Source organism: Bactrocera oleae, chromosome 3 (genome assembly GCF_042242935.1).
Source record: "Bactrocera oleae isolate idBacOlea1 chromosome 3, idBacOlea1, whole genome shotgun sequence".
NCBI lineage: Eukaryota > Metazoa > Arthropoda > Insecta > Diptera > Tephritidae > Bactrocera > Bactrocera oleae.
This window is the reverse complement of record NC_091537.1, coordinates 47,743,022-47,769,333: the sequence shown is the minus strand read 5'-3', so window position 1 is coordinate 47,769,333 and position 26,312 is coordinate 47,743,022. Positions and strand designations below refer to the sequence as shown.

Here is a 26,312-nt window from a genome sequence, read left to right as displayed (position 1 = left end):
CAAATCACCAAATACTGTGATTTGTACACCACCGAAGGGGCTGTCTGTTTTGAAAATTTGTTTTAATCTCGCATCAACAGAGCTAAACATACGAGCACCTTCCATCGATATTTCATCAATTATGATTAACTGTAAATAGATAAGTCTGGAATACAACGAGTTAACTGTGACATTACTAAGTGTCCTCAACTCTCCATTCAACTGATTAACAGGTAAGGAGAATATTGAATGGAGGGTCATTCCACCTACTCCGAATGCTGATTTACCTGTAGTACTTGAGTTGGATCCAGGTGTAGAATTGAAGCGATGGTTAAGAGCTTGATATATTTCAGATATCAAACGACTCTTTCCTACACCTGCACCGCCACCAATAAACTCATAAAATGGGCAACTTGTTTTAGCTGGTGCATCAAATGTGTCAAATAGGTTCTTTGCTTGGTATTTCGACTTTGAACTAAAGAAAATAATTCCTCAACTGGAATTAAAGGGGGAAGTTTAATAATTCTAATATTGCAATCAGATTTAGTGCCATTATCTGTTGAATCTTCATCATGCAAGTCCAGCAAATTTATATTTGGGTTTATTTCTGGAAGTGCCAACACTCTGAACTCATTATCCACTATAGGTAATTCATTTTGAGCACTTTCGTCCAAGTTTATTTCATTATAAAGACTTTGTAGAACATTTTCAAGTTCCCTTTTCTCAAAAACATCATATTTTCTTTGATTTTCCTCAATTAGAATACGATGATTCCGCCAAGAATAGTAAAGCGTTAAAATTTCGCGGAAATACTCAACTCTGGCCAAATCTGGGTCTTTCCTTTCTTCTCACTGTCTTGTGCTCTTTACTACTTGTAGATTTAATATATTTATACTTAGATGCAAAATCTGCTAAGCAAATAGTGTTTATACTTGACCGGATCTTTGAACATAACGGTCTAAAATACCGGCTACGAATATTTCAGTTTGAACCTGAAGGAAGATTCTGAAGTTCCGCTCTAGGTTTTATCATTCGAACACGTTCCTCAGGTGGAGGGGTATTTATAAATATTTCTACATTACATGCTTCCGAAAGATGGAGCCCAATGTAGCAATATACTGCTTCTTGTGCGGATATTTCTTAATATAAATTTGTGACGTATATGTTTAAGTTTCTGCTTAGCAGTATAATTTCCAGCATTTACCTCTGATATAGCTTCATTTAAGAGCCTAGAAATTTCCTTGTTAGACTTATTAATAAAATTAATTATATATGAACAGCAAGCATATATTATACATCCAGCATATATTGAATGTCCATATTTCCTTTATGGAGTTCGAAAATCAGAGAATTAAAAGCGTTTATAAAACAATCCTGTATTTTTCTTTTTAGAAAAATTTTGGGTTTTGTTAAACTTGATCTAAGGACTAACAAATAGTCACCAAAAGCCATATTTATTCTACTATCAGACAGGAAATTTTCAAAATCTTAAATTAGAAATGTCTTCTGTAATTTTGTAAGTTTTTGACCGAACCATCTGTTGAAATATAATTGTCAACAAAACTAATGACATCAGGGAATGTCTGAGGATCTTGAAGGTTGCTGCTGGGAGCATTATTATGCCACATACATGCGGGGAACCTTTCTGTTGAAACTCTACCCTCCTGTAGAAGTTTGTGACAAAATGCTTTCTAAAATACCGGCATTATCTTAAAAAGCTTGAGAATTTTTCGATAGCGGTTGTTAAAATATCTAGCACAAGTAAACGCGTCTGACCGAATTGAGCAATATTTATCTTGGGGTTGTTAAACTGTTGGCTTCCTCTTCCGAAATATCTTTAGAATCAACAGTTTTAGAGAGGATGATCAAAAGCTCAACCCACTGAGCTTCTGCAGCCGATAAAGTGATAAAGAAGGTTGGAAGCCCAAATTGGCGAATCATAGCGATTGTCTTTTTCTTCTCAGCTTAACAGTGCGCAGGAGATGATCTAACGCCATTTAAAACTTTGTAACCATCATCGTGTTGAATCAAGTTTTGAACAAAGTTTTCGTTTAATAGATTTTGGGCCGTAACTCGGTTGAGACCTGAAAATTTTCTAAGGCAAATGGATGTACTATTCTTAATTTGTAGCAGTTCTAACTTTTTGTAATCATAGAAAAACTTTGGAATGGTACACGCTCTTCTGTCAAAATGGCGAAGTTCAGAACGTATTATTTTGCTATATGTTTCAACTATGACAATTCTTCTGAATTATTATCTAGAATTATGTCAATTGGTCTTTGCCCTTCACCTCGTGCTATAACTAAACGGTTATAGTTCAGGTTTTCTACAGGAATATTTTCCAAAAGAGTTCCTTGACCGCCTGGATTCAGCTCTGAAGGTCAAAGAGCCGTGGGAATATTATTGCCTGAGGGATTATCATGAGAAATTTGTGCCGCATGAAAAGATTGAATTAATCGGGAATTCTCTGCAGGTGCAACAAACGGAACTTTTTCTTGGTTATTAAATTCTGAAATCCAGTTCTCATTAATATAATATGTATATTGTGCTCACGATACAGAGGGTTATTCACTTAGAATTGCAAAGCTTCCATAATCTTTAAGGGGCATATGATATCGATCATGTAGTCATGATTGTATTTCAAATGCCTTCTTACATAATGTTGTACCACATGAGCTTCATCAAAGGACTTTGGTAGAGATGTCACAATATTGTTAACAGAAATTGATATATAAACAACAGCACTTTCGAGAGAACTCTGACCTTGATATCCTAACGGGCGGATTGTCATAAAAGGCAATTTTGGCATTATGAGACGTTCCTTTCAATCCGGTATTTCAGGAAAGTCTAGACCGTTAGCTAAACATATTTTTGGAACGTTCTTTTCAACAATCGCATTTTTGCAAGTAGCACAAAAATTGTAATTTCCATCCTCCGAAGAAAATGGTTGCATTAAAAAGAAGGCGTGGGTGTCCTTGCGCAATAGTTTCGAAATTTAATTTGCGAACTTGGTGTGAGATCCATAATCCGACACAGCAAATACATATTTCAGTAAGGCACTTCCTTATGATTTGGAAATAAATGATTTTGAAATCTGTTAAATTGCCACTGTTATAAGTTTCTATAATATTATTTTCTCTCGTTAATCGGATTGGTTGGGACTGCCCTGCGTTTTTAATTAGCCTATTGACCGGGTTATCTCTACGAAGGAGAACTTGAGTTTGTCTAAGACGTCTCTGATTCATGATTTCTTCCTGCATACTCCTCCTACTAAACTGTCGACGTTGTGTTTCTCTATCACGCTCCTCTCTTCTTATTTCAGGATTTCTTCTTTCTCTTTCCATTTGATCACGAATGTTTTCAAAATTCCTATACTCAGGAATTTTTGCGCGAAGTTCTCTATGATCCCTAGTGTTCCTACTTCGCTCATCATACCGGAACTCGGGCTTTTCTCGACGAGACCTATGATCTCGAGTATTTCTTATTTGCTCTTCAGAGCGAATTTGTGGATTTTGTCGCCTTGTTCAATCAGAGAACTTAAAACAATGAGAAGGTGCAAATTGAATTTTGTATGATGCTCGATTGGTTGGTTGAAAATTTGAGATCAAGGAGTTCACCACTTTCTGTATAGTTTTGCTGTTATTTAACAGAAATGAGAATTTTTAACAACGTTCTCTGACCAAATACGTATCTACCAATATAAAGAGAAAAATGATATGAAATGAATGAGAAAACAAGAAATACAAATGCCACTTCACATATGCATGATTATTTTTTGCCATATAAACGATTTTTATGATGAAAAATTGATAAATTATTATTTTTTTGCACAAATGCTACATTGATAAAATGTGAAAGATTATGCAAAAAATGATATTTTACTATTTTCATAATTTTCTAATTTCAATTTTTACAGAATTAATAATTTATGTATGTACATCAATATCTTATATTATATAATATAATAATATATGATCAATTATCAATAAATACATGTGAGCGCACTGCTCTACATGTAAGTATGTATGTACAAATATGCATATGACCGCGCAAAATAAGTAATGCATACACAAATCTACATACATTTAAGCGTACAAATGTAAGTACGTCAGCCAATAAGAAAAATACAAACATTGTTGTACAAAAACAACAATTGTCTCAAATAGCATCAGCACCAGAAATCAATATGGCAGCCAAATTGACAAATCCTAAATTTGTAGTAAATCACACACCAACAACATTTTCATTCATGAACGCTGGCGCACAAGCAATAAGCTAAGTCGTTTCATTCATAAAAGCAAACGCCTTACAAATCTCCCCGAGCATGCGTTTGCCTACAAGCGTCTTTTCGCGACGATGGCAAAAGCTAAAAATCATAAATTGAACAAATATCTGATATTCCCTCTAGAAGGGAAAAGTGACAACCCCTCAAATATGAGTATTAAAATATTTTAGAATAAAAGTGACAACATAGTAAATTTGTCGATTTACAATTCAAGAAACTTTTTAAGAAAAATATTCAATATTCCTCTGATTTATGTATACAGTAAACCCCGGTTAAGTATCACTCCTCCAATCCCTCTTATCTGCCGGTGTCTTGCTGCATCTCACTTTTTTTTTCTTAATTTTTTAAAGAAAACGGTAATTTTTTTTAAATACATAGAAATAATTTTTTTTGGTACCACTCGCTTAAGTACCACAATCGCCTATGTACTACAAAGCACAAAAAATCTGCATCTTTGGTTTTGGCACTTAACCGGGATTGACTGTATTTGTCAAAGAATTTACGTAAGTACGTTCGAATTTTTTGTACACACATTGACTTTGCACTTGCCCATATGCGATGTATGTTTGTAAGAGTGTGTATGGCACATCTCGGATTTTCTACCAACAACACAATGTTGTGACGCTTTGTCGTCGCGTCAGTTCTTCGACAGATTGACTCTTTGACATAAAAGCAAAAAATGTGTCAACGGAGATTTCACATGAAGTAATGAGTGTACATATCTACATAAAAATACATACAAATGTGTAAACGACATAATATATGTATGTCCTGTTACATATGTTTACACATGCATTTGAAAAGAAAAATTGAAGCATGAATGTGAAATACCGACGGCAAAACACAATTCTGTACTTTTATGACTCCATAATGGTGTCAAGTACAATTAATGAATTATTTTAAGAAATATATCAAAATACTTTATTAGTAATAATTTAAAAGTATTTTGATATATTTCTCATAATAAAGTAAAAATGAATTAACATAAAATAATTTAAAAAATAATAAATAATAGTTCAATAAAAGGAATATGTTTCAAATAGCATATCAATATTCCCAGTTTGGCATGAATATAATATCTCTTCAATATTCGCCGTTTGGTTATGTTAAGAGAGCGTATGTTTACAGATTCACCGCTGTTATAAAAGCGAAAAATGTTATTTGTTTCTCGTGCATGTATGGTGAACTCCTTGATAAATTCCTACAAATTGTTGTGACCATAAATCCGTTATAGCTGCAGTAGATAATATAATTTTTATTTATTTAAAAAATTTAAAACTTTTAATCAAAATTAGTTATAATAATATACTTAAATCGAAGCTATAATACCCTTCACAGGTGGAGCGCTCGATATACGAAAATTATGACACAAAGCGCCTTAAGCCTTTTCCTCAATTATACTAGTATTTTTATACTCTCGCAACCTGTTGCTACAGAGTATAATAGTTTTGTTCACCTAACGGTTGTTTGTATCACCTAAAATTAATCGAGTTAGATATAGGGTTATATATATATAAATGATCAGGATGAAGAGACGAGTTGAAATCCGGGTGACTGTCTGTCCGTCCGTCCGTCTGTCCGTCCGTCCGCCCGTGCAAGCTCTAACTTGAGTAAAAATTGAGATATCTTTATGAAACTTGGTAGACATATTTCATGGTACCGTGAGACGGTTGGTATTGCAGATGGGCGTAATCGGACCACTGCCACGCCCACAAAACGCCATTAATCAAAAACAAATAACTTGCCATAACTAAGCTCCGCAATAAGATACAAGACTGTTATTTGGTACACAGGATCACATTAGGGAGGGGCATCTGCAGTTAAAATTTTTTTTTAAAAAGTGGGCGTGGTCCCGCCTCTAATAGGTTTAATGTGCATATCTCCTAAACCGCTAATGCTATAATAACAAAATTCACTGGAAGCAAATGTTTTTAGCACTTCTATTGACGGTGTGAAAATAGTTGAAATCAGGTGGCAACTCCGCCCACTCCCCATATAACGGTACTGTTAAAAACTACTAAAAGCGCGATAAATCAAGCACTAAACACGCCAGAGACATTAAATTTTATCTCTGAGATGATATAAGATGACTTTATAGGAACCGCGTTCAAAATTAGACAGTGGGCGTGGCACAGCCCACTTTTAGGTGAAAACCCATATCTTGAGATCTGCTCAACCGATTTCAACCAAATTCGGTGCATTACGTTCTTTTCATGTTTCTATGTCATAGTGCGAAAATGGGCGAAATCGGACTACAACCACGCTTACTTCCCATGTAACACCATTTTCAATTCCATCTGATTCTTTCACATTCCACTATGCAAATCAGGTAAAAATGATTATATCGGGGTAAAACTTTGCGTGAATAATGCAATTAAAGTATGCCACCTTGCGGCCAAAAATTGTCTAAATCGAACCAAAACTGTTCAAACCCCTAAGTACTAAATATGTGGACCCCAGTGCCTATAGTTGACCTTCTACCGAAAATATCAGTCAATCCACAAAGAAATCTCAAACGAGTATACCATTTGACCTTGCGAGAGTATAAAATGTTCGGTTACATCCGAACTTAGCCCTTCCTTACTTGTTTATATATTATTTGTTTAAGTTAATTTTTAAAATTACTCTTTTCAAATGCATGTGTAAAAGTAATTATGTACGTAAATATGTACTTACATATATAATACTATGTCGTTTGCACATTTGTATGTATTAGTATGTATATATGTACACTCAATTCTTCATGTGAAATCTCCGTTGACAGGTTTTTTGCTTTTATATCAAAGAGTCAATTTGTCGAACGACTGACACGACAAAGCGTCACAACATTGTGTTGTTGGTAGAGAATCCGAGATGTGCCGAAAAATAAACGAACGCTCGCTGATTGTCATCTTCCCTTGCCGCTCTAACAGCTTTGCCAACAAATCATTGTAGGTATGTATGTTTTTATATGAACATGCATACATATTGACGAAGATTTTTGCCAGCCACGGAAAAATATTTTAGAATTGTGAAATATTTTAAATCGACAAAAGCTTTGTTGCCACTTTTGTCATTGTTTTCTGTGTTGCAGGGTTGTCACACTTTTCCTTTCTATAGCGAACATCAAAAATATGTTAAATTTATGATTTCTAGCTTATGCCATCGTCGCAAAAAGACGCTTGTTGGCAAACGCCTGCTCGGGGAGATGTGTAAGGCGTTTGCTTTATGAATGAAACGACTTAGCTTATTGCTTGGGCGCCAGCGTTCATGAATGAAAATGTTGTTGGTGTGTGATTTACTACAAATTTAGGATTTGTAAATTTGGCTGCCATATTGATTTCGGGTGCTGATGCTATTTGAGACAATTGTTGTTTTTGTACTTTACTTATTTTGCGCGGTCATACGCATATTTGTACATACATACTTACATATACGCTCACATGTATTTATTGATAATTGATAATATATTATTATATTATATAATATAACATATTGATGTACATATGTACATATATAAATTATTAATTCTGTAACAATTGAACTTAAAAAATTATGAAAATAGTAAAATATAATTTTTTGCATAATCTTTCACATTTAGCATTTTAGTAGCATTTGTGCAAAAAAATCATATTTTATCAATTTTTCATCATAAAAGTCGTTTATATGGCAAAAAATAATCATGCATATGTGAAGTCGCATTTGTATTTTTTGTTTTCTCATTCATTTCATTTCATTTTTCTCTTTATGTTGGGAGATACGTAATTTGTCAGAGAACGTTGTTAGAAATTCTCATTTCAGTTAAATAACAGCAAATATTACAGAAAATGGTGAACTCCTTGATCTCAATTTTTCAGCCAACCAATCGAGCATCATACAAAATTCAATTTGCACCTTCTCGTTGTTTTAAGTTGTCTGGTTGAATAGTTTTTACAACTTGCTCAATGGATCGAACCTCGGGGTCTGCAAGCTTACGTTTTTTTATATTTATATACATTTATTACTTAAATGTTTACAAACAAAGTAATGCACAATATTTAGTTATATTTATATTTTAGAAATTATTAGTTTATTTCAGTGTGTTGACATTAAGTACTCGGAAAACCTTTCCGTAAATAACTTTTGTCTCACGCTATTTAAAACAGGGGGATCTATGGTACCTATTTTGAAGGGTCAACCCATGAAGGCTAAATTAACAATAACTTACAAATAATTAAGTATGGTATACATATATGTAGAGCAGGTATGTAGATTTTCTTCTTTCTGTCTTAATATCTAAACCTTTCATAAGCTGCCAACGGCGCTAGGTAAAAATGTAATTTTCTTGAGTTTACAGTTCACCTCATGACCTTCATATTAAAATGTGTAGGAAAACGAAAATAACAGACAATAGCATTTAAACCGTGTGAATCGCAATTTATATATTACCACATAAAAATAATCTTTAGCCCTTTTGATACTACACCACTATATTTTACGTAATTTTTTCTAGAAAGATATTTCTGCTATATACAAAGTCCAGCACTCTTAGAAACCTTTTTACATTGTTGTTGGTACATTTTGTTATAAGTTCAACATGATGCCTGAGGAAATTTATTATCCACTGATTATCACTAAATATTAGAAGAAATATTTTTATATAGAAATCTATATATATCTCGATTAGTTTTAAATGATGCAAACAACCGTTTGATGAGCAAAACTATACTCTGTTGCAACATGTTGAGAAAGTCACCTCATCACCTTCATATTAAAATGTGTCGCAAAACTGAAATAATAGATAATAGCATTTTAACCGATGGGGTCGCAGTTTATCTATTATCACATAAAAAGGATCTTTAGCCCTTTTGATACTGCACTACTAATTTTTATTTTATGCTATTTTTTCTAGAAAGATATTTTTGCTCTATACAAAGTCCAGCACTCTAAGAAACCTTTTTACATTGTTGTCTGGTATATTTTGTATAAGTTCAACATGATGGCTGAGAAAATATACTTATCCACTGATTATCACCAAATATTAGAAGAAATATTTGTATATAGAAATCTATATATATCTCGATTAGTTTTAGGTGATGGAAAACTATATATATATATATTTTTATATATATTTGGTGAACAAAACCATACTCTATTGCAACATGTTGCGAAAGTATAAAAATGTTGCGAAAGAATTCAACATTTATTATTCGAATATTATTTGATATATTATTAACTTATGTTATTGATCATAGATCTATTTAGTGTCAATACTATTTTCTGCTCCGAAATGTTAACTTTAACAAAAAAAAGCTATTTAACTCAAACATGCTATATGTGATATAAACTAAACGGTAGATTTAATATGTAATCAGTATATGTATTAGGGTATAAGGTCTAGACCAATTTCATTCATATGCAGCGATAAACCACATTATTGTTAAAAAAAAACTGTCCATTTAATTTTATTTAATTATCAAATCTAAGAATACAAGTAAGGAAAGGCTAAGTTCGGATATAACCGAACATTTTATACTCTTGCTAAGTCAAATGGTATACTCGTTTTACATTTCTTTATGGATCTTGCCGCCTTGTTCTATGTTGACCGATATTTTCGGTAAAAAGTCAAATATAGGCACTGGAGTCCACATATTCGGTACCTAGGGGCTTGAACAGTTTTAGTTCAATTTAGATAATTTTTGGTCACAAGGTGGCATACTTTAAACGCATTATTCAAGTTTACCCCGATATAATCATTGTTGCTTGATATGCATAGTGGAAAGTGAATGAATCAGATGGAATTGAAAATGGTGTTATCAGAGAATGTAAAAGAACTTCTAAGTTCTCTGGTAGTGATATCTCCATATTCTGTGTGTATAAAACGGCTTTGGTTTTAAGAACATATTTTGTACGCATTTTGATGTGCATGTAAGTGCTTTAAGGTAAGCAACTTTATTTTGCGGGTATATAAGGTTGTAGTTGCATTTCGTACTTATTGTATTTTCCGTTGTTTCTTTTATAATTTTATTATGTGTATTGTTTGTTTAAAATTTCTTTACCATCAGCTTATTAAGGTTAGCGACTCCACTCCTGGCTCATATATGGCCAGAATGGGTGCTTCTTTGAGAAAATGCCCTGATGTTAGGACAGAGAAATTAGAGGGGTCTTGCGAGAGTACAGTGATTGGCCGTGAATTGAGAACGGCTTCTTTCCAAGTTAGTAATGTGGTAAATTCGATATATTTATATTTGCAGTATACATCTACTTTTTTGAAGTTGGAGGATAGCTTTTTATAGCTGATTCCTATTAATCACCCATATGAGGAGAGCTTACATCGATGCGATAACTGCCACCTTTGCTTTCTAGGTATGGCAATGTATCACATTGGAAGTATGGTGATCCCTTACCTTTATTTTATAATTGTTTCATAATTATGAAAATTTAGGCAACTATAAGCCACTATAGTAAGATAGGTGTCGATTTTTCGACCTTCTAGGACAACTATGCTGCGAACGATATTATGTATGGACGTGGGCGATTGTGGTCAAGAATTGAGAGATTCGAATATCGTTTAGATTGTTTGAAAATTGTGACCAGGATTTTCGCTTGTATCATAATTGGCGAGAGCTATCCTGCGGGGTCAAAAATGTTATTGCGGATAATGCGGATATTGACTCAGTAGGATATGAAAGCTGATCAGATATCACATTCCATTGGATCCCCTGTATTTTTATGTTGTACTGCCCTTTTAAAATTTAAGGAAATTAGTGTACAACAAATTTTCTTATCGAATATTTAGTAATAAATCTCGATGATTTGGTTGAATTATATATATAATATTTGTGTTTTTAACACTGGGGTTGTCAGAAGAAACTCTGACAAGGTTTTTTGTGCCAATTTGTAGAGTGTTGAAAGATTGTGGCTTTGGTGGTCCATTATTTGATCGAGTAGTTGTGGCTTTGTAGAAGTATTCACAATACTGATCTTCTGGGGTTGTTATGAGGGGGCGTTTTTCTAACTCCCGAAATTTCCTTAATTGTGAATAAAGCGATTCATTGGAATGTTCGTCAACTTGAGTTGTTGATGTGGAAACTGGTCCACTTAGATTCCAACCGAAAATGGTATTTTGTGCCAATAGTGTGTTTGAAACTTTCTCAACACCATCGAGTATTACCTGAGGTATGAGATCGCTGCCTAATATAATGGTTATTTGAGCGGGGGTGTTGCAGTTGGGATCTGCTAGTTTAAGGTGTGAAACCTTTTCCCAATGTTTGCTATTTATATGATAGCTCGGAAGCATATTTGTGAGCTGCGGTAAGACTATAGCTTCTGCTTTAATTCTCTTATCCGCTTGGGGGCAAATTAGGGTAATAGGGCTGATTTTATTAGAGTTTTGAACTACACCCATTCCTGTAATTTCAAAGTTGGCTTGTTTTGTTGGCAGTTGTAGCCTATTTTGTGCCCTAGATGCTATGAAAGATCGTTGTGATCCTTGGTCTATTAGGGCTCTAAGTTTGTAGAGTTCTCCTCGATGTTTGATGGAGATGACTGCTGTGGGTAGTAATACAATACTTTGTATTTCGCTGTGTAACGTTTGAGTGTTTTGTGCCTTTGAGCAACTTGGTGTCTTTTGGCAATTTTGGGGATTTCGGTTTTTGGGAGTTGTTGTTACCACTAAACCTGTGGTTCTTTTTGTATAAGCGCTTCTTTGGGGTGATATGGGAAATTTGCTGTAATGAAGCATTGAGTGGTGTCTTTTGTGACAATATAAGCAATTGAATTTCCTTTTGCAATTTTTATATGTATGCGCATGTGACAAGCAATTTGTACATAATTTTTTTGATCTCACGAAATAGTTTCTTTCTATAATTTTTAATTTTTTGAATTTCTCGCAAGATTGTAGTTTATGCCTAACAAATTCTTCACTTGTTTCTTTTTGAATTTTAGGCAAGTTTATTAGTGTCGTTACTTGTTTATCGACCAATATTCTTTCATTTTCATGTCTAGATGTTAGAGCTTCCCAAGCCAAATTAAAATTGTCGTCATTTAGTGCGAACTGTTTTACTATTGCACCTGCTTGACCTTTAGTTTTGTATCGGAGGTGATACAATTTTTGCGCTTTTGATAATTTTGGATGGTTGATGTATACGGCAGTGAACATGTCCCGGAAGGACGGCCATTCTTCATAAACTCCATAAAATATTTCTGTTTTGTTTCTTTGTACTGGTCTAAGCAGTTTTCGTATAGTGCGTAAGCCGATGATTTAAAATCGTGTGGTAGATCTGAATTGTCATAATCTACTATGGCGTCATGAGCCGTTTGGAGACGAGTCCAAAAATTGTCAATATTTTGTTTTTTTATTTCCAATAACGATTTAGAGATGTCTTGAATCGGTAAAGATGAAAATCGAGTGCAGTATCGTGTTAATATGTCACTCTCAGAAATGAATTTGGCAACCTGTTTTGAGCGTGTAGTTCCTACAGGTGTAGTTTGACCTTTGTCGCCATTAACCATTTTTGTTATGTTATTTATATAATGTTTCAACTGTAAACTGAATTTACTTGCGATAAGATTTTGTTGTGGTTTCATTTTGAATATATTGCTTTATTAAATTTAATTGATAAAAATCGCACTTTTAATTCAATAATATTTTTTATGTCCTTATGTTGATGTATTTAGGTACACCCTAATACACGGACTTGTTAGTATATATTTATGTGCTCGTGAAATTGAGAGCTCGTTGAAGAGATCAATGTGCTTTTAGTTTTTTTTTTGTACGCAATCCTGCTTGTTTGTTACAAGGGGTATTGCGGGATGTATGCCAATGTGGACATAGGCATAGATTATATGCCGTATGTATAAATATGTATGTTCGCACTGCGAAGAGAGCGCGAAAGCGAACTGAATAATGTGCAGGTATGCAATTATATTTATATGTTATTATATGTACTTTTGTTAAAGTAAGTATAGATATAATAGGTATGCAGATATGTATGTTTGGTTAGTTTTGTTTATTTTTCTCTTAATTTGTCTTTTAATTTTTGTTATATGTTTGTGCCTTTGCTTACTTATTTTAGGCAATCCTGCTTACTGTTTTTGTTAAAAATAAGGGGTATTGCCGGAAAATATTTGCAAGTAAATACTTGAATTTTGTTTTGTTTTTGTGTTTGTGAAATCTGTATGTTTGAAAACACAAAGGTAAGCCTATAGGCATACAATAATTATTTACATATTATATATATTTGGATATATATATTGTACCAAACTGGTTTCAATGTTAGCGGTATTTAGATTTTTACCGTGATTTATACCAGTTTGGTAATCGTTTTTTATATTAGTAAAATCAGATTTACTGCTACAGGTTTTATGTTATAAAACCGTATTCAAATATACATACAAGTATTTACATATATAAAATAGTAAGTGAAATGAACACGCTCACTTTGGTTTTGCAGGGGTAGGCTTCTGTTTGTATGTACGCATGTGTGTTTCTTTGTTGTCAATTCCTTTTCCTCTGCTATGTGTCCATCTGATATTCCTGTAGTTTTTGTTGTTTGTATTTTTGTGGATAAATTTGTTCGCGCCCAAATATGTTTTTGTTTAGGTTTTGTTGTATGGTGCTTTAGTTTCGCGCTCAATTGATGTATGCTTTTAGTTTATTGTTTTTTTATACTCTCGCAACCTGTTGCTACAGAGTATAATAGTTTTGTTCACCTAACGGTTGTTTGTATCACCTAAAACTAATCGAGTTAGATATAGGGTTATATATATATAAATGATCAGGATGAAGAGACGAGTTGAAATCCGGGTGACTGTCTGTCCGTCCGTCTGTCCGTGCAAGCTCTAACTTGAGTAAAAATTGAGATATCTTTGTGAAACTTGGTAGACATGTTTCTTGGTACATTAATCAAAAACAAATAACGTGCCATAACTAAGCTCCGCAATAAGATACAAGGCTGTTATTTGGTACACAGGAACAGGATTAGGGAGGGGCATCTGCAGTTAAAACTTTTTTTAAAAAGTGGGCGTGGTCCCGCCTCTAATAGGTTTAATGTGCATATCTCCTAAACCGCTAATGCTATAATAACAAAGTTCACTAGAAGCAAATGTTTTTAGCACTTCTATTGACGGTGTGAAAATAGTTGAAATCGGGTGGCAACACCTCCCACTCCCCATATAACGGTACTGTTAAAAACTACTAAAAGCGCGATAAATCAAGCACTAAACACGCCAGAGACATTAAATTTTATCTCGGAGATGGTATAAATTGGCTTTATAGGAACCGCGTTCAAAATTAGTCAGTGGGCGTGGCACAGCCCACTTTTAGGTGAAAACCCATATCTTGATATCTGCTCAACCGATTTCAACCAAATTCGGTGCATAACGTTCTTTTCATGTTTCTATGTCATAGTGCGAAAATGGGCGAAATCGGACTACAACCACGCTTACTTCCCATGTAACACCATTTTCAATTCCATCTGGTTCTTTCACTTTCCACTATGCAAATCAGGTAACAATGATTATATCGGGGTAAAACTTTGCGTGAATAATGCAATTAAAGTATGCCACCTTGCGGCCTGTCTAAATCGAACCAAAACTGTTCAAACCCCTAAGTACTAAATATGTGGACCCCAGTGCCTATAGTTGACCTTCTACCGAAAATATCAGTCAATCCACAAAGAAATCTCAAACGAGTATACTATTTGACTTTGCGAGAGTATAAAATGTTCGGTTACATTCGAACTTAGCCCTTCCTTACTTGTTTTGTTTTAGGTTCCGCGCCCGCTTGTGTGGGTTTTTGTTTGTTTTTATTACATATCCATATGTATGTAATATTAAATGCCAGGTTTGTATTATTATACCCTGAACAGGGTATATTAATTTTGTCACGAAGTTTGTAACACCCAGAAGGAAACGTCGGAGACCATATAAAGTATATATATAAATGATCACCGTGACAAGCTGAGTTGATTTAGCCATGTCCGTCTGTCTGTCCGTCCGTCTGTATATACGCGAACTAGTCCGTCAGTTTTTGAGATATCGATCTGAAATTTTGCACCTGTACTTTTCTCACAAAGAAGCTGCTCATTTGTCGGAACCGCCGATATCGGATCACTATAGCATATAGCTGCCATACAAACTGAACAATCGGAATCAAGTGCTTGTATGGAAAACTCTTTCATTTGACGAGGTATCTTCACGAAATTTGGCACGGATTATTAGTTAAGGCAAAAATGTAATCTCGGAAGAAATTGTTCAGATCGGATGACTATAGCATATAGCTGCCATACAAACTGAACAATCGGAATGAAGTGCTTGTATGGAAAACTCTTTAATTTGACGAAGTATCTTCACGAAATTTGGCACGGATTATTAGTTAAGGCAACAATGTAATCTCGGAAGAAATTATTCAGATCGGATGACTATAGCATATAGCTGCCATACAAACTGAACAATCGGAATCAAGTGCTTGTATGGAAAACTCTTTCATTTGACGAGGTATCTTCACGAAATTAGGCACGAGTTATTGCTTAAGGCAACAAATTATTCTCCACAGAAATTGGTCAGATCAGATCACGATATCATATAGCTGTCATACAAATTGAACGTTCGGAATCAAGTTCTTGTAAAGGGCCTTTGTTTTGGTGAAGGGTATTATAGCTTCGGCGCAACCGAAGTTAACGTTTTTTCTTGTTTTTGTATTTCTTTTCACAATTTAAACTTGTTGTTCTAACTCTTCTCTAGTGCTTTTGCTCTTTTTTAGTTTTTCCATATTTTTGGTAATTTTGGCTACATGTATGTATGTGTGAATATATTATATTTTTCGAGTCACTGCACTTTCTTTGTTTTTAACTCCACTGCACTCTTTTGGATTTATTTTTTCACAAAACTGTTTTAATTTTTTCCTAGGATTAAAATTATAGTGCTTTTCGTTTAGGCTCGAAGGACCATGAATAATTGGGGTGCCAACTATATTCCCCTATTGAACTTTCACAAAGAAAAATGACAGCGTCTTAGACGAATACACTTTATTTGACTTAATTTTTTTTAAATTAATTATTAATAAGTAGCGCATCCACCGTCGTATTAAATTGACCGGAGCGCGGGATTGTTGTCGTAACGTTTATATCCAAAAATGAAGTTGATGAGGGCGAAGGTTACTCTTACGATGGAACGATGTCTATCGGAATCGTTGATATGTTAAATAAGGTTGCGAGAAATATCATGTGGCGCTCAGCAACGTGGATCGCTGTATTAGCGGTCTAATAAGCGAATGTGAGGAGATGACGCGGCGCAGTGTACGAAACGAGTCGGATGGGTAGAGTTGCGCGCAGGATCGCTATTCCGTCGAAAGAGGTGAAAAAGCTGCGCTGATCATCCTTTTTGTTAGCTGGTGATGTACACGCGCGGTGTTGTGGTGCGTTGTACTGTCTTATGTGGTGTCATCTGGTGTAGTGTATTGGTGAGTATGTGGTGGGCATTATTAGGGGGCGCCAGTTTTTACCGAGTAGAGTGGTGTACTTGGAGGAGGGAGTTTAAACTCATTTAAACAATATGGTTTCACTTGCAAAATAATATTTAAGAGTTGAGCGTATTGGGCACTGGAAAGCTCATTTAAACTGTGTAAAAGAAATTTTTCCTTAATTTCATGCGTTAGGGCATTTTCCCTATGCTCAATCTGGACACCTGCATTTACAAGAGATGATGCAATTACAAGGCTTAATAGTCTTAGTCGAGTGAAAAAATACGCTATAGACATACGAATACTTCTATGCAATTAATTTCTATAAAGCACGTAAACTTCGCCTTATCTCTATGGCAAAAATAACAGGACTGACATTTAAAGACCTTAAACTTAAATGCGCTTACAAAGTTGTTTCTCTTTTAGCTATGAGTAGCACCATCAAAGTTCACGAAGAAAAAGTACCGGTTGACCCGGTGTTTATGTTACAACGCATGAGTGTTACTGCGGCTTTTTAAGATGAAATTGAGATATATTTTGAGTATGAATTAGCTCCCTATCCGTTAACATTATTTGATGACATTGGAATGCGAAAGACCCAGAAGTCGGCCATTTATGATTGTTTTCAGACAATAAATGTTGATATTAATAGCACTAATGCGACATACATCATTGACATACTTATTACACCGTATTGTGTGGGATAACGAGGAAACATTTAACGTTATCTTCGATAAATATGTTCATATATACGTCGACATTTTGGTTGGAGTTATTGTCGCTGCAGAGCAACGTCGTCGAACTGCTGCTTCATCAACTTCTTCTGATAGTTATTCTATGCATCAATGACGGTTCCTGCCAATCAACAGAAATTCCTTGCAAATATTCACAACCAATCATTTCAATGTTGAAAGCAAAGTTTACTGCTGAAAATATAGCTGTTAAACAAGCTAATGATGATGCTGATGTACTATTTATTGAAACAGAGATAGAGCAATTTAATGTTACATATACAACTGTTGTTGTTGACGAAGATGTTGATTTACTCGTATTACTTACTGCTCGAACGCCAACTAAACAAATTATCTTTGTTTAACTAGGAAAAGTTCAAAATCAATCAAATATATATTCATCAAAAAGTTTATCTACTTTTTCCAAGAGTTAAAATCATGTTCTATTTTTACACGCAATAACTAGCTGCGATACAGGAAAGGAAAAACAAGAGTTTTCAAAATGTTTGAAAAAAAAGATTTACTTCAATGTGATGGAGTTTTTAAAAGCAGTAATTCAACTCAATAAGAAATTATCACCAAAGGAACTCAATTTTTTCTTGCTATGTACGGAGCTCCTAAAAAACTACTTGTTTAGATAAGTTTCTAACCAAACACGCGTCATAAAAAACAAGTTCAAGGGGACAGAAAAATACTTTCTTGAGCTGAGAATATTTTCACTCTGATTTTATTTAACTCAATTCTTGGCTTATATACCATTTACAAATCTTACTTATCTAATTAAATGTATATGTATGTGTGTATGTTTGCATGCACACCATATGGGGTTGTTTTTAAGTATACAACTCAATACATGTGTATGTGTGTCAATATGTTTGTAGCAAATTGGTTATTCTGCATGGTATGGAGTTGTTTTCAAGTGCACATGTGCACTTGTAAGCAATTGTCTAAATGTATACTTAGGTCAACAAGTTATCATATGAATAAATCTTAACCTAAATAAATATGTTTGAATTTTTAATTGTTGAGTGTATGCGTAGAGCATATAAATCCATTCGCGCCTCATCGAGATCCGTATGTTCGTGTTCAAAAAGCAATCGCGGCTGTTGCATCGTCAATTCAGGCAAATCCAAGAGTTTTGGCTCGCACCTTTCTTATATAATTATAATATAATAAGTAATAAAAAACATTACTACCATTAATTAAACTCTCCAAACTCCTGTCCTAGTTCAATTTTTATTAAAATAACAGAATTTAGGAGCAATAATTTTAATAATAACGATATGTATTTAAAATATTTTATGCTGAGAAATGAGAAACAAGAAAGTTCTAGTAATATTCAAGTAACTGTACTAATTTTAATTGAATCGACCTTTTTGCAAGGTAATTTGTTTTTGACCAATTATCAGATTGATCGTCGACTTAATTCAATCCGAGTTGTTTCGAGAACTTTGGATTTTGCTCTGTTGCTTTTATTCCACATTTATTCAAGGTTTTCAAATATATAATTAAGTATTTTCTTAACCATATTTTAAATGTATCTGTAACTAATAGATTCAAATCTATGGTATGGTGAACCTTTTTCTGAACACCACATGTCAAATATATATGGTATATATGTGAAGATTCACATTGAGAGGATGTACAGTGTATCACAAAAATAAGTATGTAGCGTGTTTATCTGTTTTGTCTTGCGAAAAATAGCCTTAACACTTATATTATTAGAATTTTTTTTTATATTTTCAATTATTTATATGTCTCCAATAACAAAAAACCCAAACTTAAAGTAATAATTTTTTTAATTACAGAAAGAATGTTTCAATAGCTTAAAATACGTCACTAAAGTATGTATGCACTAAAAATATATTGCGAAAAAAAAGTTCTAAGGGGTTTATTTTTGAGCTTTGATGGACGGTTAATATAATATTTCGTTGGATAGCCTTTGGATTTTTTAATTGCACTCAACCTGGATGGCATGGACTTCACCAGCTTTTGGGTTACTGAAGGTGGAATCTTGCTCCATTCTTTGATTAACGCAGCTTTGCTGGTTACTTGGTGTCTTCTGATTTTTCTTTCTAAATAATAACACAAATGCTCGATAGGGTTGACATCAGGAGATTGGGCTGGTGTTTTTAATTGTTTGGGTGTTTTGTAAAGAAGCTATTCCTTAACAATGCGAGCGGTGTGTTTCGATCATTGTCGTGTTGAATTACAATTGATCCTTCAAGTCCCAATCTAGCCGCACTTTCGCTCAAATTTGCTTTTAAAATGTTAAGGTAATCATATTTGTTCATTGTATGCTCAATGAACACAAGATTACCTACACCAGATGCTGCCATACATCCCCACACCATGAGCGACCCACCACCATATTTTACCGTGGCAGTCATATTCCGTGGATCAAGCTCAGTATTCACTTTTCTCCAAACTTTTTCATGTCCATCCGAGCCAAAAATATTGTATTAACTTTCGTCCGAGAAAATAACAGAATTCCAGATATGTTCGTCTTTATTTTCGTTCTCTTTCACAAACTTAAATCCTTTTTGTCTGTTAATGTTGTTTATGAATGGGTTTTTACGGACATTACGACCATTGTAGCCAGCATCATACAGTACTCGACGAATAGTTTGGGGACTTTAAGTTTTACCAATCTCGTTTTCAATCTCTGTACTCGCTTTTGGTGCGCTCTTCTTTCGGTTCACCTGTATCTTGCGTGTTATAATACGCCGCTCGTTTGCATCAAATATTTTTGACCGAACAGATCTTTCCTTATTTTGTGTATTTCCCTCTTTTTTTTATATTTTTCTATTATTTTTTGAATAGTAGAACTACTTTTGTTTGTTAGTTTTCCAATTTGCCTCTGACTTTCTTTCCTTTATGTAGTTTTATTATAACATCTTTTAAATCTTATAATAGTTCTCTTTCACGCGGCGCCATGATCAAAATTTAAATTAAATTACGGTTTAAATATTATTAAAACTTGGAAATCTTTATATCTTAAACAAAAAATAACTATTTATTGCTTTTGAAGGGGACGAATACTGTGTGCCAGCATGAATACTGTGTGACATGATTTTTTGTTTTTACTGAGAAAATCCAACGGTTCTTAATAACGGGAAATGTGAATGACATCGATCTATCATACTCAAGGAGGCGATGTTATGTGTAATTGTTATTGTAAAAAAGACAAAAAGTTTTATTTTTATTTTGCAATTGATATGACTTTTTTAACGCACATACATAGTGCATACTTATTTTTGTGATACACTGTATATAACTGTAAACATGTACATAGGTAAGAATAAAACAAACGTTTGATGAAATTTTAAAAAGAATAATACAGGGTGGCTCACGAATCATGCTACAGAAACAAAACGTAATAAATTTTTTTCTGTGTGAGTAGTCGACTAACCTTTTTTATTTATTTGGCAGGTTATTATTCGAATTTTTAAAAACGAATGTTTGGAAGACCGAAAGGAGGGTTTGGATAGTGCAGCGGTGTCATGCTTTGCAGTCCGTCATTTTCGTCAAAAGGCTATTTATACGGGATTTTGGCAGCACTCCTCCGAGTAGATTGACCATTATGAGGCTGGTAAACATGTTTGCCGAATCTGGAAGTATCGCAACAACACCGCAACATCGAGATCTGTATGTTCGTGTTCAAGAAACAATCGCGGTTGTTGCATCGTCAATTCAGGCAAATCCAAGAGTTTCGACTCGCAAGTTATAGGCGCAACTTGGAGTTAGTAGACGGTCATTACATCGTTACTGTTTCCGTACAAAATTCAAATAACAAGCCGATTGATCCCTCTAGATATGCATATTCGCCTGGAATGTTGTCAAAAAAAATTTGAAACAGCGAATTTCAAATATTTATATGTGATCGACTGAACATAATCGGTGGAGCTGTTCTATTTGCCGTACATTCCTCTATCCCATCTGAAGATGTTCTTGTTCCAGACATTATTAGTTGCTTTACTTGTTTAACCCTATTTTATATACCACCCCATTCGGACTTATCTGTATACATGCAGCATGCTTCTTTAATAAATAGTGCTACTTCGATGGCAAATAATGCTGATTAAATAATAGTATTAAAAGACTCTGATTTACCGTGTGATTCGTGGAAAGCTTTCGATGACTATATCGTACCGATTTGCAATCGGTCATGAACCGAATAAATTTGGTAAATGCTTAGATTTAGTATACGTTGATACCTCTTCAAAGCGTTGCGTTATTCAGAGTAATACTCTTGTTCTACCAGAGGACTCGTATCATCCTGCTTTGGAAATATTTTTCGAAATCATAGGCAATGTAAGGGATAATAATCATCAAATTTCGTGCTTCTGTACTCGGTTTAACTTTGCAAAAGCTAATTTTAAAAGGTTAAATACAGAACTTTCTACAATAACATGGCCTAATTATAATGGTGATATTGAATTGAGTGTCTCTCATTTTAATAACATTATTACGAAATTATTTGAAAAGTATGTTCCAATAGTAATTGTTAATAAAAGTAAAGTATAATTCCGTCGACTTTTTTCTTATCAGTATGTGCTGTGTTCGAATACTTTAATTAACGCTCCAAAAATTTGATTGTATCACGATTCAATGAATGTTGTATTCTTTTTCGCAACATTTTTATACTCTTGCAACTTGTTGCTACAGAGTATAATAGTTTTGTTCACCTAACGGTTGTGTGTATCGAGTACGATATCGGGTTGTGTAGATATAAATTGCACCCAAAGTGGAATAGAAAAAGAGGAACAACGGGAAGAAGAACGAGAAGAAGGAGAAGAAGCAGATATATTTGAAAACTATGAATCCGAAGAATATATTTAGCTATTTTTTTTAAATTCCTTTCATTTTACCAAGTCTTGTGAATGATAATATTTTCAATAGCTTTAAATAAATAGAATCACAGCAGACCAGTGGAATAGGCCTACTGGGGAAACCACGTTACAAAAAAAAAACGCGAAAAGTATATTACCTAATAGGTGGCATGGAAACGTGTGCGAAATATGGGTATTATAAACTATCCAACTTTTTAAAGCATTATAAATTTTTGTAGACAATTTTGTGATCTACCATGTTGTCTAATTTGGTATTGGTAACTTTGCGAAAAAACTCACGGTTTTGCTGAAAATCTAATCTTTGACCTCGTGCCAATCTTTTAGCACACACCGGAACGTTGAGGATTTTTGAAATTTCTTTTATAATTATGTTTTGAACAATTTTGCCGAGTTTCAGCTTCTGATGAATTATTGTAACCATGAATGTGTAAATTGACTTGGCTAAAATAATTGTTTATCGAATAATTTGAAAACAAAAAATATATTGAAAGAGTCTTATATATATATATTTCTATACCTTGCCGCGGCTAACCACTTTCCCCAGAAATTTCAACATAATTACACACTTTTTATTCAAGAAATAACGAAATTTTTTCAACCAATATTGAATTTTCCAAACAAACAGAACTTGTTGTCTTATTTTTTGATCTTATTGAATTAGTGTGAATGAAAAGACATATTTGTCATAAGTGCCAATATATCAAAAGAAAATTATTTACCTTTTTGGAGGGAAAAGGTAAGTTGATACGGTTTTGTTTAATTTTGTACATTTTTATTACTTTATGCCAGGTTTTTTTTTTACTTTTTCTAGCGTTAAAATATACATAGATGCCTAGTATTAGGTGTTTTATTAATGGATGGATGTGATTGGTGAAACTTCAACAAAAGGAGAACATCCGCTGTGATATGAAAATTAACTACGACAACTTCCTTCCTATATTTTAAGCGACTTCAGTTTATACTTTGTTTTGTGCTATTTATAATCAATAGTAAAAGTATGTAAAATAAATAAATAATTTCCAATATAAAAATTTTGTTTAAAATTTTAAAAATATTTTAAATTAGGAATTCGAAAATGAATGAGTTCAAGGGAATGCATGATCACACGTATAGGTACGTGTAAGGAGAAAGTGGTGAGGATTGTCCTGCTGCCTATGACGCGTTCACCAGTTTTGAAGATTTGGAAACCTAGTGTTTCACTGGTATTTTAACCAATTTTGGCAGGCAGGGTAAATCAAATAAAATTGCGAATTCGTATACATACTATGTATTTAGTTATTTGTTATTGATCGTTGATATTTATTTTAGGGATTCAATGCGAGCGAAGCCACGGGCAAAGGTAGTACGTATATAAATTTTAATATATTCATAAAAAATAACTGAAAGGTTTCTAAAAATTAGTAATTAACAAGTGAAAATAGTGGGGATCGGCGGAAAAGGCTGTTAATTACTTTTAATGAGTGTAAGCGTTTAGAAATACTTAATAATTTTGTATGTCTGCTTTCTACTAATACCATGAATATGTGAACACACTTCTAAATGATCGATTAAGAAGGGCGGATCAAACGAACTTACAATCACTTATACGTATTATATAATATTAGTATGGATTATTGTGTCCGTTATTTTCCAAGTTGCTTTTTTGTAAAAGCCCCTGAAGATTCAGTTTTGCCCCTCAAAGAAAGAAAGCAACGTAAACAACCTATTTTTTAAACCGTTACTAAAACATTGAACTTTTTCCATATATTTAACATAGGATTTTTTGATATATTGCACTAAATTGCTTATACGACATGGTACTGGTTTAATGCTCAATTACTGAATTACTGAGCCTCAGTGCATTTCAGTGCGTATATTTTTCAAAAAAGTAGTTTTATGAAAAAAATCATTTTTGTAAAACGAAAAATTTCGTACTAGAATGTAAAATTTTCAAGGTTGTTTAATGCAAAATATCAAAAAATCCATGTTATATACGTCGGACAAGGAATATGATTTAGGTCCGGTTTAAATTGAAAATAAATAGCTTGTTTACATTGGATCCTTTTTTAGGGCAGAAACTGGAACTTCAGGGGGCGTTTGCAAAAAACAAATAAACTTTTGATATAGATAGATAAAATACAAGCCTGCACTAATAATGACATTTTTTTTTAATATTTCAGGGTACAACAGCTTGCCTCGATCAGGGGTATCTATTTTAGATACGGATATTTATAATCGGAACCAGTACTTAATGGATTTTTCGGATTTGTTAGCGATCCAAAGTGGATATGTAAAGCCACAACAATCGAATATAGAATGTCATGATAAGAGACACTTTTTTGATAGTAATGAAGCTCATAAATCCTATTCAAACTATATTCCACCCTCTTTAAATAAAGAAAAATCAAATATTATAAAATATAATTTTAACTCTTTATCCAAATCAACTCACAATACAAATATGGACGGCGCGACAAGTTTATATAAAGAATTTAATAACAGCAAAAATACTAAAGATCTTCGGAGTCTCCACATGTGCCGCCTATTTTTCCCTTCAATAGCTTTGTTTATAATAATAATGACCATAACTGCGTTTTTGATTTTTGAATCCAATACAGAACTATTTGACAGCATTCGACATGCGCCTGAAATTACTGCTTTTATAGATAATTATTATTTACCTTTAAAAAAATTTATTAAGGGCAACGTTATTAACTAAGCATTCAATGTATTATCTCGTTAGTCATACCAACCGTTTGGTAGCATGTACTTCCATCCTTATTTTTTAAAAAAAAATATCGGCCAAGCATAAACTAAACACACAGCAATAGACTAGTCAGGAATATGAGGTGAAATCTTATATGTTTAACTTTAAAATTAATATAATTAATAATAATTGGAAATATGATATATTATATATAACGAAAAACTACATAAATTAGTGAAAAAACATAAAAATATAAAGTATATTTAAAAAAATAAAGCCAATTTCATTTTGAGATTAATCTTTTTTTACCTTACCTTATCTTCTTTTCATTTGCGCTAATAACATGTTGCATATAAGACAATGTTTAACATAGAAAGAAAATTTGTTCTGAATCACTCTTTATTTAAAACAACATTCAGTCAATAAATGTTATTAAAAGATTGCATAATATTTTTCTTTTTCACATCTTGGTTTACATTTTTTGAAACAATCAGAGGCACTAAATGTTGTATCAACGAGCCATGGTAAGGCGATCGGTTCGCTTCTCTGAAATACAATAAAACATCAAATGGCAACTAATGTAAATACTTCACATTCATTGTTTGATTCCCATTACTAATACAGTACGAAACAGGTAAGAAAGCTCTACCGCCCAACATTAGATACTCAGGTAAATTTATAAAAATTTAAACTATGTTCAAGAATTAAGGAAGGCCTAAGTTACTACTCTCTATACTCTCGCAAAGTCAAATAGTATACTCGTTTTAGATTTCTTTGTGGATCTTGCCGCCTTGTTCTATGTTGACCGATATTTTCGGTAAAATATCAACTATAGGCACTGGGGTCCACATATTCAGTACCCAGGGGCTTGAACAGTTAAGAGAATTTTTGGTCACAAGGTGTCATACTTTAAACGCATTATTCACGCAAAGTTTTACACCGATACAATCATTGTTGCTTGATTTGAATACTGGAAAGTGAAAAAATCAGATGGAATTTAAAATGATGTTACATGCCAAATAGGCGTGGTTGTAATTCGATTTCGCCCATTTTCGCACTATGACATAGAAACATGAAAAGAATGTTATGCACCGAATTTGGTTGAAATGGGTTAAGCAGATCCCAAGATATGGGTTTTCACCTAAAAGTGGGCGGTGCCACGACCACTATCTAATTTTGAACGTGGTTCCTATAAAATCATCTTATACCTTCCCAGAGATAAGACTTAATGTCTCTGGCTTGTTTAGCGCTTGATTTATAGCGCTTTTAGTAGTTTTTAACAGTACCGTTATATGGGAAGTGGGCGGTGTTGTCACCCGATTTCATCCATTTTCACACCGTCGATAGAGATGCCAAA

The 26,312-nt window shown here is 33.5% G+C and overlaps 2 protein-coding genes across 6 annotated transcripts in view; one reads left to right on the top strand and one right to left on the bottom strand.

The window, feature by feature from the left end:
- The window catches only part of Frmd5 (FERM domain containing), a 533,566-nt gene extending 508,019 nt beyond the window's left edge, over nt 1-25,547 (top strand). For both annotated transcript variants that reach the window (XM_070106600.1, XM_070106599.1), the window contains exon 8: nt 24,429-25,547. In XM_070106600.1, coding sequence (XP_069962701.1) covers nt 24,429-24,967 — 539 coding nt within the window. In that variant the 3' untranslated portion in view covers nt 24,968-25,547. The remainder of the gene's footprint in view (nt 1-24,428) is intronic.
- The window catches only part of LOC106623638 (uncharacterized), a 341,640-nt gene that overhangs the window by 193,015 nt on the left and 122,313 nt on the right, over nt 1-26,312 (bottom strand). The window lies entirely within an intron of this gene.